General features: G+C 49.0%; 1 protein-coding gene across 2 annotated transcripts in view; it reads left to right on the top strand.

Annotated features, from left to right (window-relative positions):
- Positions 1-15437, top strand: part of ZDHHC14 (zDHHC palmitoyltransferase 14) — a 276048-nt gene that overhangs the window by 237809 nt on the left and 22802 nt on the right. For both annotated transcript variants that reach the window (XM_082855817.1, XM_082855816.1), the window contains exon 5: positions 1285-1333. In XM_082855817.1, coding sequence (XP_082711943.1) covers positions 1285-1333 — 49 coding nt within the window. The remainder of the gene's footprint in view (positions 1-1284; positions 1334-15437) is intronic.

The raw sequence follows: 15437 nt of genomic DNA, 5'->3' as shown, positions 1-15437 counted from the left end.
AGAGAGCTGTTTGAGAGCAGCGGGGGGACTGTCCCCTGAGTCCTCCCTGCCGGGAAGTGGGCTCTGAGAGGGGACACAGGACAGCGAGGGGTGGCCGGGGAGGAAGCCCGCGGTCACAGAGATTGCTGGGAAGGTGACATCTGGAAGCAGAGCCTGGGAAGGCGATGCAATTTGAGTTCAGTAGGGAAAGAGAAATCATTTCTTTTCGTCCCTCCTTTTGCCTCAAGATTGTGTTTGCTCTAAGATCTGTCCATGTGCTGGCTTCACCCTCCTGGCCTAGCAGGGATGGAAGAGAACACCTTTCCTCGTTAGCTCTCCCACCGGTTGGCATCCTAGCAAACGGCACATCCTCGTGCTCCCGCGGTGGCCAGTGGGCACAGAGGGGATGGGAGCTCGAGAAAGAACTGGAGCAGTCCCAACCTTAGCCTCCCAGTAGCCAGACTGGCCTCCAGTTACACAGAGGAGTCTAGGGCCCTGCCTCTCTCTCCCACATTGCAGCCTCGCCAGCAGACAAGGCCATGGAATGCTCTAGAACCGGTCCCATGGCATCCGTCCTCCCCGCTTATCTCACAGCCGCCCCAGGGCCAGATTATGTCCCCAAAACACATGGACCCAGGCTCGCCACCCCAAGGTGGGACCACCAAGAGCTCCTCCATGGGGGCTTTTCTTTTTAAAAAGCATTTAACACCAATACATAAAATAAAAATCGCTTCTTGTCAGATGCATCTTTACTCAGGCCCCTGAAGAAATGTTTTCTTGTGCAGACAGTTCGTATTAATATGTCTCAAACCCAGAAGGAATCAGTCATAAACTTCAGCTTTGTGAGTTTGTTTACTCTGGGATGCAGAGAAAGACATCTTTTATGCGTAGCCTAGTTTACAAGATGCCCAGGGTCAAAAGTTAACAAACTTTGGGAAAACAGTGTTTCATAAAAGAAGAGGAAAAAATAGCATACAGTATTCTGTTTTCCCATTCAAATGAGGAAAACAAAGGAGTAATCAGAACTATAATTGACGGGAAAGTATGCAGGCATCCATCTGCTTTTACTGAAGAAATATCCTGCAGATGTCGGGTCTGCTTATGAATCTGCCACTTTCTAGTTGAATAACTTCAGTGGAATCTCAATCTCTGATCAGTGCACTGGGTTCTGCAGAACGACAAAATGTAATTATTTAATTGCTCTTTAGACACCTATTATTTTTATGTAGATGAGAGAGCTTTCAGCCTGAAGGCTGTTTTCTGGAGGTGATGTTTGAATACTAAATTCTGCTTTCCTTCCCACAGGTTCACAGCAAGCAGGATTCCTAAATGCTCTTAAGGACAGTCCTGCAAGATATCCTTTCTGGCTGTTGTTTTTTACAATGCTAACGTGTTAAGTATTGGACTGGCCACATCTACTCAATAACCTCTTCGTCTGGTGCCTTGGCTTTCCTTTTCATAAATCGTGTTCCCTTTTCTTCTGTAAAGTATCCCAAGAACTCCCGAACACTCACTTGTGTGAGTAACAGCCTCTGAATGCTTGAACATCCAAGTGACTCATTTAGCCTTGTTTAAATTGAAGTGCTCTTTCACTAGAAAACTAAGTGTGAATTCTTGCCCACCCCCAGAAACCCATACTGATTTGCGTTACATCAGGTTGGTCTGGGGAGAAGTCAGGCTGAGTTCCAACTGGCTACATTTTGATCAGCGGGTGGTCCCTACGGAATATTTGCAGACGCCCCTGTGTGGGTCCCGTCTTGGTGCAGCCGCCATGTGGGGATCCTCAGACCCTCTGTGTTCATGGGCAGCACAGAATTTTGGCGGCTACTACAGATTCTGTAGTCAGCTGCTCATCTCTTAAAGAGGGGACAGGGACAGATGAAGATGTACAGAGGCTCTTGGAGAGTACATTTCACAGGTATGTCCTGTCTTCTGTTAATGATCTGAGAAGCTAGAGTTAGCTAGAAGTTGGCCAGAAGGAAAGGTTGTGCTGGGAACGAAATTCTCAGCATCGGTGGCTGCTAAAAGCAGGTCCCATGGGAAATGCCTCCTTCGTTTCCCTCCCCAGCCCTGCCAGGGGTAACCATCCTCCACCATCATCGATTCTCTGTGTCCTTCGGTTTTCAAGGCATGTTTGGCATAGCTTACAGCCAAGCCTTGTCTTTTCTTCCCTGAAGAAGAGGCTCGTCTGAGTCTTTCAGGAAATCAGTCCCATCATGAAAACATGCTAGTCTTGTTAAGTTTTATGAATGCAGCTCAGAACCGGCACTGAGGTCTGGGCTGCCAGCTGGAATGCTTTCTGAAGCCTCAAGAGTGTGGCAGGCTTAGCCATCTCCCTCCCCGGTCCCAGGCACCTGTGCCTTTCCTGAGGCCATGGGCCCGTGCTGGACGATGTGTGGCGATGGACGCGACGGGCAGCTCTGCCAGAGCGTCCTCTAGAGCACGCGTCTGCTCGTGCTCCTGGCTTGGCTGTGCTTATAGTCTGTGTAATCGATAGCATTGCGCTCCCCAGTAAGGGGAGTAGACAGACGCTGCTGAGAGAAGGAGTGACAGTGTGTTTCAGCGGTGTGCAAACTGTGCTGTTTGTGTGGAAAGCGGACGAAGGAGAGAAATGCTCTTATTTGGTTCAGAGCAAATTTTAACTTATCTTCCCTTGAAATAGCATTCTCAGGTAGAGGTAAAGAGTTTCTCCTGGGCTTCCCTGGTGGCGCAGTGGTTGAGAGTCCGCCTGCCGATGCAGGGGACACGGGTTCGTGCCCGGTCCGGGAAGATCCCACATGCCGCGGAGCGGCTGGGCGCATGAGCCATGGCCGCTGAGCCTGCGCGTCCGGAGCCTGTGCTCCGCAACGGGAGAGGCCGCCACAGTGAGAGGCCCGCGCAGTTTCTCCTATGGCGCGGTTCTTGAAAGCTCCTAAGGATCTCAGCCACTGCCTTTCCAAACAGTGCCGCCATATCCGGGGCTGAGCCTCTCAGCCAACAGCCAGGCATTTCCCCTTTACAGGTGTTACCCAGGCATGTCCTGCACATTCAGAAGCTTGGCAGCTGCAGCTGTGGCAACACAGCCTGCTCTGAGCGCATGGCAGGCCCCTGACAGCCTCCAGACACGGCTGCAGGGCACCCTGGCACATCCGGGCCGGGGCCTTCCCCAGCACGGCTCTGGCACGTGCCGGCTGTATTAGCTTCCTGTTGCTGTTGTAACGAATAGCCACAAGAAAAGAGGCTTAAAGCCACATAAATTCATTATCACCCGGTTCTGCAGGTCAGAAGTCCAGTAGGCTCGGCTGATTTCTTCTCTGGGTCCCAGGCTGAAACCAAGGTGTCGCCAGCCTGGATTCTTACCTGAAGTCTCAGGGGAGAATCCTCTTCCGGCTCATTCAGGTAGCTGACTAAACTCATGGGGTGTAGGGCTGAGGGCCCCTCTCCTTGCTCCGTTCCCTGACTCCTCCCTTTCTCTTCAAGGCCAGCAACAGGGGATCAAATCCCTCTGACGCTCTGAGTCCCCCCTGCCTCTAACGCTCATCTCTCTGCCCTCAGCCAGAAAGCCTCTCTGCTTCTGAAGAGTGGCCGCATCCAGACCATTCGGGAAAATCTCCCCATCTCAAGACCAATGACCTTCAATCTACGGACTCCCCTTTGCCACGTGGATAATGTATTCACAGCTGCTAGGGATTAGGGCATCTTTGGGGAGGCCATTGTCCTGTCAACCCCACAGCCCTTCAGGTAGGATGTACCCAGGAATCAGGCACTCAGGTGCAGGTGGGTTTGAGAGGATCTGTCTCTGAACCCATCCAGGAAGCTCACTAGACGTCACCAGGTCACTTCTTGAGTTGACTGTGAATTCCCTCCCTTCCCTTCTGCCCTTTCTGTTAATCTAGGAGAGAGGGGATGGGAGACAAAAATGGATGGGCTTTAAAATACATATATACACACACACATAAATATACACACACACATATATGTATATGTGTGTATGTGTATATATACATACATGTATGCACATATATGTGTATATAAGTGTGTGTATACATATACATATAGAAAAATACATACACACACATACACACAAACATATATCTCCTGCCCTGAGTTCCGGTTGAAAATGCTAACAGAATGCCCCATGAGGTCCTTGTTGAATTAGCCAACCCTTCACAGTTTAATAGGTGAAGTTATTATCTAACTTTACTCCTGCTGACTGGGTCCCCACTTGGTTTTGTGGCACCTCCTGATCCAGTGTCAGGCTGGGCTCCTGCCTGGAAAAAGGTGACCTAAAGCTGAAGCCAGAATATCCCAGGGAGCTACCCAGCAACACAGAGACCCTCTGATAAAACCACTCCATTTCTCTCTCGGAGAAAAGCAGAACCAAGAGCAAGGCGCGGGAGGAACGTGAAGAAAAGCTGCCGATAGGGAGGGAGGAGCGATGCTCCCAACCCGGATCTTCTTTATTTTTTTTGGAAGTAGTGGAGAATTTCAGGAATGCCAGACACACCGGTAGGAAAGCAAAGTGCTGGGAGTTTTTTTGTTGTTGTTGTTTTTTGCGGTACGCGGGCCTCTCACTGTTGTGGCCTCTCCCGTTGCGGAGCACAGGCTCCGGACGCACAGGCTCAGCGGCCATGGCTCACGGGCCCAGCCGCTCCGCGGCATGCGGGATCTTCCCGGACCAGGGCACGAACCCGTGTCCCCTGCATCGGCAGGCAGACTCTCAACCACTGCACCACCAGGGAAGCCCAGTGCTGGGTTTTTAATTACAAAGCACAGAAATATTTTGTGTGTGCCTCTCCCCAGTCAATGGTGTGGAGACCTAAGGCAGTCTGTTCTGGCCACGTGTTTTCTGTTTAAATACATGCTTTGGGGAAGATGCCCTCTTATTGAGTGAGTCTATTAAGAAGTGCTGAGTTCTGATGCTTTATCATAAATTCATATTCCAGAAGAAAAAGTATGCTTTAGTTTCTACTGGGTTGTGATGTATTTTTGAAAAAAGGAGTTCTGGTTATAAGGGATAACGTATGCGTGATAGGTAAGGTTGGGTCCCATCGGGATGCTATTTCTGGCTCCTGCTTTTCCTCTGGACACCTGTGTGGCTTTGGAGGCTCCATGGAGATAGCCGGGTGGAAACTTCTAAGGGGCGGCTTTTAGCTCCCGAGATAGGTGCGCTAACCATGGGGGCTGCTCAGGAACGGTATGGCCTGGGGAGGACGGGTCACAGGGACAGTGGCACTCCAAAAGAGGTTGCATCCTGCTGGTCAGGGTGGGAGGAGATTCTAGCATCAGAGAAATACTAAACTCAGTAGCTCTAAGCTCCCTTCTGCTGCTGAGGCCCTAAGAGTTCGGGAGTCTCTTTTGAGGTGGTTGATTTATGACGGATGAGGCTGATCTGTGATGTTTCACACTCACGGAAGCCATCCTCTGATGATGGCAGCGCTGCCCACGGCTCGTCCGCTCCGGACCTGCAGTCTGTGCAAGAATCTGCAAAGTACCAAGTTCTTAAAACAAGAAGAGGTTTTCTGGCTGAATTGCCCGAGCCCAGGAAAGTCCAGGGCAGCCTTTGCAAGTGACCCCTGCAGAGTGTTCTCGGGCAAGAAAATATATTTAAAATGCTTCAGTAGCCTCCAATCTGATCTCCTGACAATAATACAAAAATATTTTGATGACAAATGGGGGCACAGGCAAAGGTTTCTCACCGTGGATTTAATCTGCAAAATATCCAACTCAAAAAGGTGTTGTTGATGAAATGAGAGAGATTAGAAACAAAAATGCCTAATTAGCCAGGACTCCTTATCAGAAATACTGCCATGAATGATGGGAACATTGCTAAAGTAAAAAGCTCTTCATCAGGCCCGCATGCAACCAGCAGGACTTTATAGGAGAAAGGCATCAACCAGCTCATTCAGGAAGTGAGCCAGGTGTCCAGGGGACGGTGTCTAGTTCCAGCATGAAAGAGTTTGAGGAGGATTGAGTGTTAGCTCTTCTCTAAATGTTTGATACAATTCACCTGTGACCAGCCATCTGGTCCTGGACTTCTGTTTGTTGGAAGATTTTTAATCACAGTTTCAATTTCATTACTTGTGATTGGTCTGTTCATATTTTCTATGTCTTCCTGGTTCAGCCTTAGAAGGTTGTACCTTTCTAAGAATTTGTCCATTTCTTTCAGGTTGTCCATTTCGTTGGCATAGAGTTGCTTGTAGTAGTCTCTCATGATCTTTTGTATTTCTGCTGTGTCGGTTGTAACTTTTTTTTCATTTCTAATTTTATTGATCTGAGTCCTCTCCCTTTTTTCTTGATGAGTCTGGCTAAAGGGTTATCAATTTTGTTTATCTTCTCAAAGAACCAGCTTTTAGCTTCATTGATCTTTGTCATTGTTTTCTTCATTTCTATTTCTTTTATTTCTGCTCTGATCTTTTTTTTTTTTTTTTGCGGTACGCGGGCCTCTCACTGTTGTGGCCTCTCCCGTCGCGGAGAACAGGCTCCAGACGCGCAGGCTCAGCGGCCATGGCTCATGGGCCCAGCTGCTCCGCGGCATGTGGGATCTTCCCAGACTGGGGCACGAACCCGTGTCCCCTGAATCAGCAGGCGGACCCTCAACCACTGCGCCACCAGGGAAGCCCTCTGCTCTGATCTTTATGATGTCTTCCCTTCTACTGACTTTCCGGGAGGAGGTGGGAAGGAGACACAGGTGAGAAGGAGCGGGCGGGGGCGGCGGGAAACGTCGTAAGTGGCTGTGAGTAGAATGACTGGCTCTGGCTCACTTGTGGGCACTGAGCAGGCCCTTCCCGGGCTGTGGTGGGGAAGAGGAAGGACGTTCGACCACCAGGGTCACCCTTGGCAAGAGCACGTCCAGCTCGGAGCCCCATCCCCCATCCTCTTCTTCCTGCCCCCTCTCCACCTCCCGTTTCCTGGGCTGGCTCCCCGTGACTGTGGCCATTTCTTTCCTTTCATCTCTGCATCAGAGAAGCACAGGCAGCAGGGTGCGGGCTTCTGGGGTTCAGTGAGAAGTGGGGTGGCTGCCCGGGCTTTCAAAGGCCCCCCTGGCCTTCCCCGGGGAAAGAGACAAAAGGAGAATCTTCTCCGAAAAGGGTGGCACTGGGTCTTCAGTCCACCCAGCCAGGCTGGTCCAACGAGGGAGGTCCACTCAGCCTCTGCTTCCTTCAAAATCGTTATACTGAATGCCCACCACCTGGGCCCAAAACGTGCCAGGGTTACAAAGTCTAGAACGATCCGTCAGCCTTGAGTTTCAAAGCACATCAACCAGAGGCCAGAGGAGCGATGAAGGACGGGGTGACTCACTCTTCTCAACGAGCATCTGTGGATGCCAGGATCTGAGCTCTGACTCTGGTTCCTACAAGCAGAATAAGTCTTAAGTGACATAAAAATGCCATAGCATGCACTGGAGGTAGGAGTAGGGTCCAAAAAGAGGCTGCATCTCCTGCAGGGAAGTCAGGAGGCTTCCACGGGCTACAGGTGGCATTTGCACAGGGCCTGGAAAGGTGGAGTTCTAACAGGGACACGGAGGGGAGAGGCCTGGCGGGCGTGTATGGTGTGTAGGGGAGAGCAGGCCGTCTGGAGGGCTGGAGCCAGGCTTGTGTTCACTCTTTCACTTAGCAAGATTAGCAGGGTGGGCGCCGGGAGCCCTAATGGTGTCAGCACCCGGATACTCTTACAGACACACACACACACACACACACACACACACACACACATACACACACACATGGTGGGGATGGAGGAGGGTGCTAGGATGGCTGAGCCCTGACTGGGGCTGGAGGTCACGACCAATCGCCCCCAGGAAGCATGTCCCAACAGCACTGAATACCAGCGAAAGAGCGAGCGGCCTTCTCCCCCTGGACACCGGGGAACCAGCCATGATTTTTGGCAGGCGAACGACAGAATCAAGCTGCTTTTTGTTCTTGTTTTGTCTTGAAGCAAGGAACACAATGGAGTGAGGTAGTGAGGAGATGTTTGCAAAGGAAGGACCCCGAAATTGAAATCGGTGACAAGGGGACAGATCTGCCGGGAGATCTGCAGTCAGATAGGACCTGGGAGGAGAGGGGGAGGAAGGGGGGTCCGAACCCTAGGTGACCCGGGGAAAGGGGCACAGCAGAAAAGGGAGACAGCTAGCATTGGTTTGGGGGGAAATGAGCTTGATCTGAGCTACATTTACAAGCAGAATCTAGGAGGTCGCACATGGAACCTCCACATCAGCCCAGACTGTCTTTAGGGTCCTCTGTGGTTATTGTGTGAAATATGGAAGCAGCAAAAAAACCGGGAGCCTGAAGTGAAATGTTCCAGCCTCTTAGGAAGTGTCACTGGTCACACAGAGTCAGGGAAGCCACATGGCCGGGCCCGCCTCGCAGACTTCTGGGGTTTAGGGAGCTGAAGCCCCTCAGGAACAGGGCCAGCAGGGGGAGGGGACGCCTGCCCACTAACGCTCACTTCAGTGTAGCAGCATCAACGTCCATTTCAAAGGGTTACACTCATCTCTAATTACGACATCGTTCAGCTCTCCCAAAACGAGAAGGACGGTTGGTACCTCGAACGGTCACCGATTCTGCGTGGTGGGGGCTTTTGGCAGAACGCCTTTTTTGCCCCTAGTTTGCGCTTATTTCAAGGCACCGTCGACAGGCGCCCCCAGCCTCATGGGCATCGTTCTGTTTTAGTGGAATTTGGTAGAAGGCTTGGAGTCAGCCTGGGTGCTGTCAGAAAGGGGACACTGGGGGCCAATGGAAAATCCATGGGGGTAGGACAGGCCTTCACTAGCCCAGCTCTCAGGGCCTGTCCATCCTGGTGTCTGCTGGTGCTCAGGGAGCCCCCGGGAAACAGGTGGGACAAGTGCCCAAGGTCTCACAGCAGGACCTCACCGAGAGGTTAAGTGACCCCGATTCATGCTCGGTGACGCACTGACGTTTCCAGAGCTAGAACCCAGCCCCTCCACCCAGGGAATCGAGAGTCTTCCCCGCTGCCCCCGGCCGGGTGGATTGCGGGAGTTCTGTGAAGAATAGGCATAGATTAGATCTCAGAAGATCACAAAGTGGGAGAGGAGGTTTGTGGTTAAATCACCCAAGTGATACAAGAATGTATTCTCACGGTAACAAATTTCAAATAGAAACGTCAGGGTAAAAAGGAAGCGCTGCTCTTGACTCGTCATCGTTCTGTAGGAGTTCTTGTCGGGTTTTGTGGATCTTTACAGATGATCCTCTCAGAGTTTAAATACATACATGTGTGCATGTACACACACACACGTGTACAGTTGGGGGGACTGCTTTACCTAAAGGGATCGTACATGCTCTTTGGATTGTTCTACAATTTGATTTTTAGATATTTCCGAAGACGTTTCCATGTCAACACATAGATGTACATCATCCTCTTTTCAACTGTTTTATAGAATTCCAGAGTATAGATGAACCATAGTGTCTTCTTCTATTGATGGGTATTTAGACTTCTTTTATTACTGCTCAGAAACTGAGGTAGTGGACTTTCTTGTATGTATCTCTTTGTGTACAAGTGTAAACATTTCTCTAGGATTGACAACTAGATGTGGAGTCACTGAGTTAAAAGCTAAGTGTAGTTTAAATATAATGTACCATAGTGTCCCCTAAAGATATTATACCAATTCATGCTCCATTTCTCCCCACCTTCACCCACACTGGAGTTGTCAGTGCTGTGATTTTTGCCGATTTGATGGGGAGAAAAAAATCGGTTTTATTTTCCATTTTCTGGACAATATTCAGCTTGCACGTATTTTCGTGACTGTTAGCCTTTTTTTTTCTCACCTCAATGTGCCAGTTCAAACTCTCTGTCCATTTTTCAATTGGGCTGTTTCTTCTTTTCCTATTAACATGTTCTTTATATAGTCTTAATAATAATCTTATAACTATCTTTTTCCAATATTTTTCTCCCAACCTATCACTTACCTTTTAACTTGACCTTTATATACAAAAAAGTGTAATTTATTAACAAATTCATTCTGTAAATCTCATCCTACATGGCTCTGTACATCCTCACCCCAAAATGATGCAAGTATTTCCTTTATTTTCTTCTAATACCTTTCTATGTTGTTTCTTAAGTTTGGCGCAGTAATTGATCTGTAGTAGAATTGTGTGTGTGGCTTGTGAGCTAAAGTTCTAACTTCATTTTTCCCGAATGTTGAGTGAAGTGTCCCAATACCACTTACTAATCTATTCTGGCAGTTCTCAAACTTTTTGGTCTCAGAACTCTTTTGCAGTCTTAAAAATTATTGAGGGGCTTCCCTGGTGGCGCAGTGGTTGGGAGTCCCCCTGCCGATGTGGGGGACGTGGGTTCGTGCCCCGGTCTGGGAGGATCCCACATGCCGCGGAGCGGCTGGGCCCGTGAGCCACGGCCGCTGAGCCTGCACGTCCGGGGCCTGTGCTCCGCAATGGGAGAGGCCACAACAGTGAGAGGCCCACGTACCGCAAAAACAAACAAACAAACAAAAATTATTGAGGACCCCAGAGAGCCTCTGTTCATGTGGATTATATCTATTTCTATATACCGCGTTTAAAATTAAAACTGAGAAATGTTTAAAACACAAGAATGCATAAGAGTGAATGAGGACATCATCTTGCATCACAGCCTCTAGAAGAAGCCACCACGTGGTAGGATGAGAGTGAAGCTGGGAAATAATGTTTTGGTGATGATAGGAAAATAGTTCTGACCTGGAGGATACCCTGAAAGGATCTTGGGGACCCTAAGGTTCCACAGGCCACACTTTGAGAACCACCGGTCTATTCCTTCACCACTAATTTGAAATGCCTTCTTTACCCCCACATGCCCACGGCCTGTTTAGACTGTTCTCACCTTGTTTTGTTTATGAGAAAAGTCTTCTCCTGCTCCCACCTCCCTGATGTTGTTTTTCAAAATTCCTCACCGGTTCTTATACATTTCCTCTTCCTGATGAATTTGAGAGTCCTTTTGTCAAATTCCATTTTAAAAATTCCAGCTGGAATTTTGATTGGAGTTCTAGTGACTTCATAGATTTAATTTGGGACAACTACACACCTCTATCTCCCGGTACATAAGCATTTAGGAGAAAGGATTTGAGAGACTGAAGGATGATGGTCCCATGATCCAGTCTGAAAGGTCCCAGAAACTTGATTTTCAAAGTGTGTTGTCATGTAAGTCATCAGGAAGTCAGCAGCCTCCACCCGAGACACAGTGGTGGGCCCTCTAATGACAGGGGCACAAGCTGTAGTTTCTTATCTCCGTCTAAGGATTATAGGGTCATCTAATGATGAGGAAAATATACTGACAAGTTCCTGAACCTAAATATCTGAAAGGATTAAATGCTGATTTAGACCCTCAATCTAGAGGACAAAGGGTCTATCACTGAGATCTGCCCTTCCATCAAAGCTCTTCCTGTAAGTGAGCATTGCCTATCTTACTGTAACTTTTAGGGGGAAAAAAAAGAAAGAAAGAAAGAGATGATTACCAACAACATCTGTTTCTTATATTTTCAATGTCAGAACCCCAGACAGAGACCTAAAGCAGAATAAGATGCAGGAGGACCCAGGGGTGCCTGGCTGGTGCCCACAGAGAAAGGCCCCTCAGCACCATGCGGTGTGACCAGCGCCCTGGCCACGTACGCCCAGTGCTCAGAGCGGAAGCACCCGAGGCAGAGCCCTGGCCTTTGGCGTTCCCTGGCCATTCTGGAATCCGGGGATTTTGGTCGATGAGGAAACCCACATGAAATACAGACTTTTTAAAATAAACTGTAATCTAGATTTGGCACTTGGCAAAAAAGCCTGTCGCCAGCCTGATTGCTGGAATGTGGGGAGATGGGTGATGACATATTAACAGAGACAAGTTCTTCACCCAGGGGTGGCTCTAAGGCCGTGGGACTGATGAACAAGGTTGCATGTCACGGGCAGCCTCAGCCTTGCTGTTGTGAGCTTTGAGGCTCCAAAGTTAGGCCTGTCATGTGACGCTCCGTAGCTTGGAGCCTTGGGAAGGGTTCTTCCTGTCCTAGAAGTCTGCAGACCAAGTTCCAGTTCTGTTCTGCCATGAAGTGCGATGTGAGTTTTTATAAGTGGCTTGACTACTCTGGGCCTTAACCCTTCATTTTACATAAAATTTTACCTATTTGTAAAATGAAGGGATTAGAATAAATCAGGACATTTTAACTTGGGGTCCATGTGTATCCATGCAGAGGCATCAGGGGCGTTTTTAAGCCTCCTGAAATTATAAGGAAAAAAATGTGTTTATGTGCATTTTTTCTGAGAAAAGCGTAGGAACCCAATAAGGTTAAAAACCTTTGGTTCCTTACCTCTCACCTTTTACGATTCTCCAAATACTGAGGTGCGCTCACCGTTCTGCCCAATACTATTTCCATGTCCCTGCAAGGTCGTCTCCCCTTGCTTACCTTCCCACAGGCAAGCAGACCCCTGTACCCTGAGGGTGGGAAGCTTACCTTCCCCCACGGTCTGCTGTCCGGAGTGCCGGGCCAGGTGCCTAGAAAGGCACAGAGCAGGCACTTGTGGGATTGCGTGGAAACCCAAGGGAGGGGCGGCTGCCCGCCGGCATTTTTCAGTCTTTTTCAATTCCATAGTCATCTAGCGAGTACCTCAGTGTGCAGCACTTTGAGCTAGCGGCTGTGGGGAATCTAAAGCCATACTCTTGGCCACAGAGGGGGCTCCCTTTCTTTTTGGGGGGCTGGGGAGGAGACATGGAGGCTGGCAGTGGTAATGGCTGTGATTTGGAACCCATCTCTGATGCAATAAACATCCAGCTGCTTATTAAATTGGCTCCTACTGGAGTTGGCCTGTTTCCACTCATGTCTCTTTTTTTAAAAAAAAAAAAATCAGTAAGTGGGTTTTGATACATTAAAAGGAAATTTATGAAAAAGAAATTTATGTTTCTTAACTTACTATGGCATAGATAATTTCAACGTCAAGCTATCGGGTCAGTGAGAAGGTGTGTTGTTCAGATATTTGTACCTCTGTCTGAGAGTGAATTTGAGGGGGATGGACTCCTTAAGGTGCCATAGGTTCAAGAAACCCTGACAAGGAGGGTCCCGATCTCCCCCAGCAGAGGTTGGGGTCAGCCTAGAGCCACGTGTCCCTTAGCAAGAATTCAGAAAGGAATCGGCCCATGGCTTTTCTGTCCTACTGGCAGAGCCAGACTTCCAAGCTTCAAATCCCTGCTCTGCTATTTCTTAAACAAATTACTTAACTGCTTCCTGCCTCGGTTTCCCTATCGGTTAAGTGGGAATCATATTTCTCACTGGGTTGCTCTGAGGATTAAGTGAATTCATCCACATGAAGCTCTTGTTTTGTTTTGTTTGAATTTTATTTTATTTTTTATACAGCGGGTTCTTACTAGTTATCCATTTTATACATGTTAGTGTATCTATGTCAATCCCAGTCTCCCAATTCATCACACGTGAAGCCTTTGGAACAGGACCTGACACAGCCAGTGATGCCAGCCATTGTTACGAATGATGATGATTATTCCTTCAGACGTCCTGTGGGCGAAGCGGCAGCTGTAAGGGGAGAGGCGGAGGGGGCTGCATCTTGCATCCTACCTTGAATTCCTCACTTGGACACAGCTGTGAGCCAACAGTGAAAGTGCGTTCTGCTATTTATAAAATGTTACCAAGCACATGAGATATTAATATAGAACACTGCGAATTTGCGGGGTTGCTATAAACATTTAAAACTCCACATCTACTGGTAACAACGCCTCCTTTTGGAGGTAATCATGTAAGTGGCATCACAAAGGGAACAGCCGCCGCAAAAGGAACAGGAGCTGCAAAGGGAGACGTAGCCACGTTAGATGCCGTGACCTCCTCCACTTTCACATGCCAGCTTTTACCTGGTTCACACGTGTGGATGTTACATGTGTTTTGACATGACCATCATTCTGCCTGGATTGTAAACTGTCGTTGACATCTAAGTATTTCCGAGACCGAAGTTGGGCTCTTCGTGTATTATTCAGTAAATAAATCTTTTGGTTCGTTCTTCATTCTCTCTTTTCTACCCTTGTTTCCATTCCATTTGTCACCTCCTCTTTGACCTTTCTGCCTCTTGTCTTTTCCTTCCAGCCTGTGCAAAGTCACTGCCAGTGTCATCCCCCTTTATACAACGCGGTTCTCCCGACGCAGGCTTCCCAGTACTTCCTCATCATTTTCCCTGGGCTCCACTTCTCTGCTTTCAAGCCAGTGTGGGCAGAGCTCCCACGTGGCTGCTCCCCCATCTGTGTCCTCTTGGGTGGGGAGATGAGGCTGGGGGGGGGGCGTCTGTGAGCCCCGACCTGTCAGGAGGCGGTTGAGAATGAGATCTTCTTTGCTACCTGGGCCACCATCCCTGTGTCCCCATGTGCAGCGAGGCCTCTGCCATAACCGTTTGTCCCCCTGGGTAACCCTGGCAGAAAAGAAGGGCTGGTGGCAGCCCTGAGGAGGGACCTGCTTCTCTGCATCTCCTCCCCACCCCTCCGTACTTATCCCCTTTTCCAGAATCCACCTCAGTCTTCCTTTTCTTGGTAGGTGCAGCTCCTCCTGCAGCCCGTTCACCTCTTTCCTCCGAGAGGACCGGGCAGCACTCCCACCCCCCAGGGGCACCCTGTGTTGGATCCGCAAGATCCCGCTGCTCTGCGCTGTCTTCACCTTGGCCAGCTGGGCGTCCTCCTCTTGAGATGTCCTTTTAATTTCTGGGCGGGGCTTAGCTGAGGCCTTGCAGTTTCTAGAAATTTAAACCTTAGAAAGAAAAATACAGCATTTTTCCACTTTTCCAAGAGCAGACGCAGTGGTGTACCCCGAAGCTGAAAGTCAGTGAACAAGCAGGAAGCGCCTTCGTTCCCCCTGTTTTGTGTGCAGCCCCACATGCCGGACAGTGGCATTTGTTAATCATGACGTGGCAGAGGACGGTGCTGCACCAGATGATACATTCATTTCTCTGCTCTGAAGATAAATGATATCCAGTCCTGAAAAAAAAATCAATGGTGATGTATTACAGCATGATCTATGGCTTCCATCCCTGGAAGCATTAGGAAAGCATGAGTATTTACTTTCTCTGGCCTGTAATTTATCAATGGAGGATGCATGATGGGTATTTAAACTCCCAGACCTATGATGAATTATTTTTTCCTGAGAAACATCTTTATCTTGTAAATAGAATTTTATAAGTATTTGTGGGACAGGAATATTCTCTAGTCTTTTCAAATTGCCACACTCCTGGCTGATGTATCTCGTCTGTTGAAGAATGCCAGGCTTTTTCTCCTTTGGTTTTAGTGCATCTTGTGGAACTCGAGACTCCCCATCACTCACAGTCTGGTGTGGAGCCAGGTTTTCTAGTTGCCTGTCAATAGCTGAGGACAGCCATATGTGTCGGGGTGGGCTGAGGGGCTGGGAAAAGGTCCCCTAAGAAAAAATACCGCTCACCCTGATGCCACACCGAGAAATGGCCGCACCGGGTCAGAAGCCCATCCACAGCGGGGGCAGGCAGCCAGGGGGT

Source organism: Leucopleurus acutus, assembly GCF_964270905.1.
Source record: "Leucopleurus acutus genome assembly, chromosome: 15".
In the NCBI taxonomy this organism is placed as follows: domain Eukaryota; kingdom Metazoa; phylum Chordata; class Mammalia; order Artiodactyla; family Delphinidae; genus Leucopleurus; species Leucopleurus acutus.
Note: the sequence above shows the minus strand (reverse complement) of the source record. Positions and strands in the feature narration are given on the sequence as shown.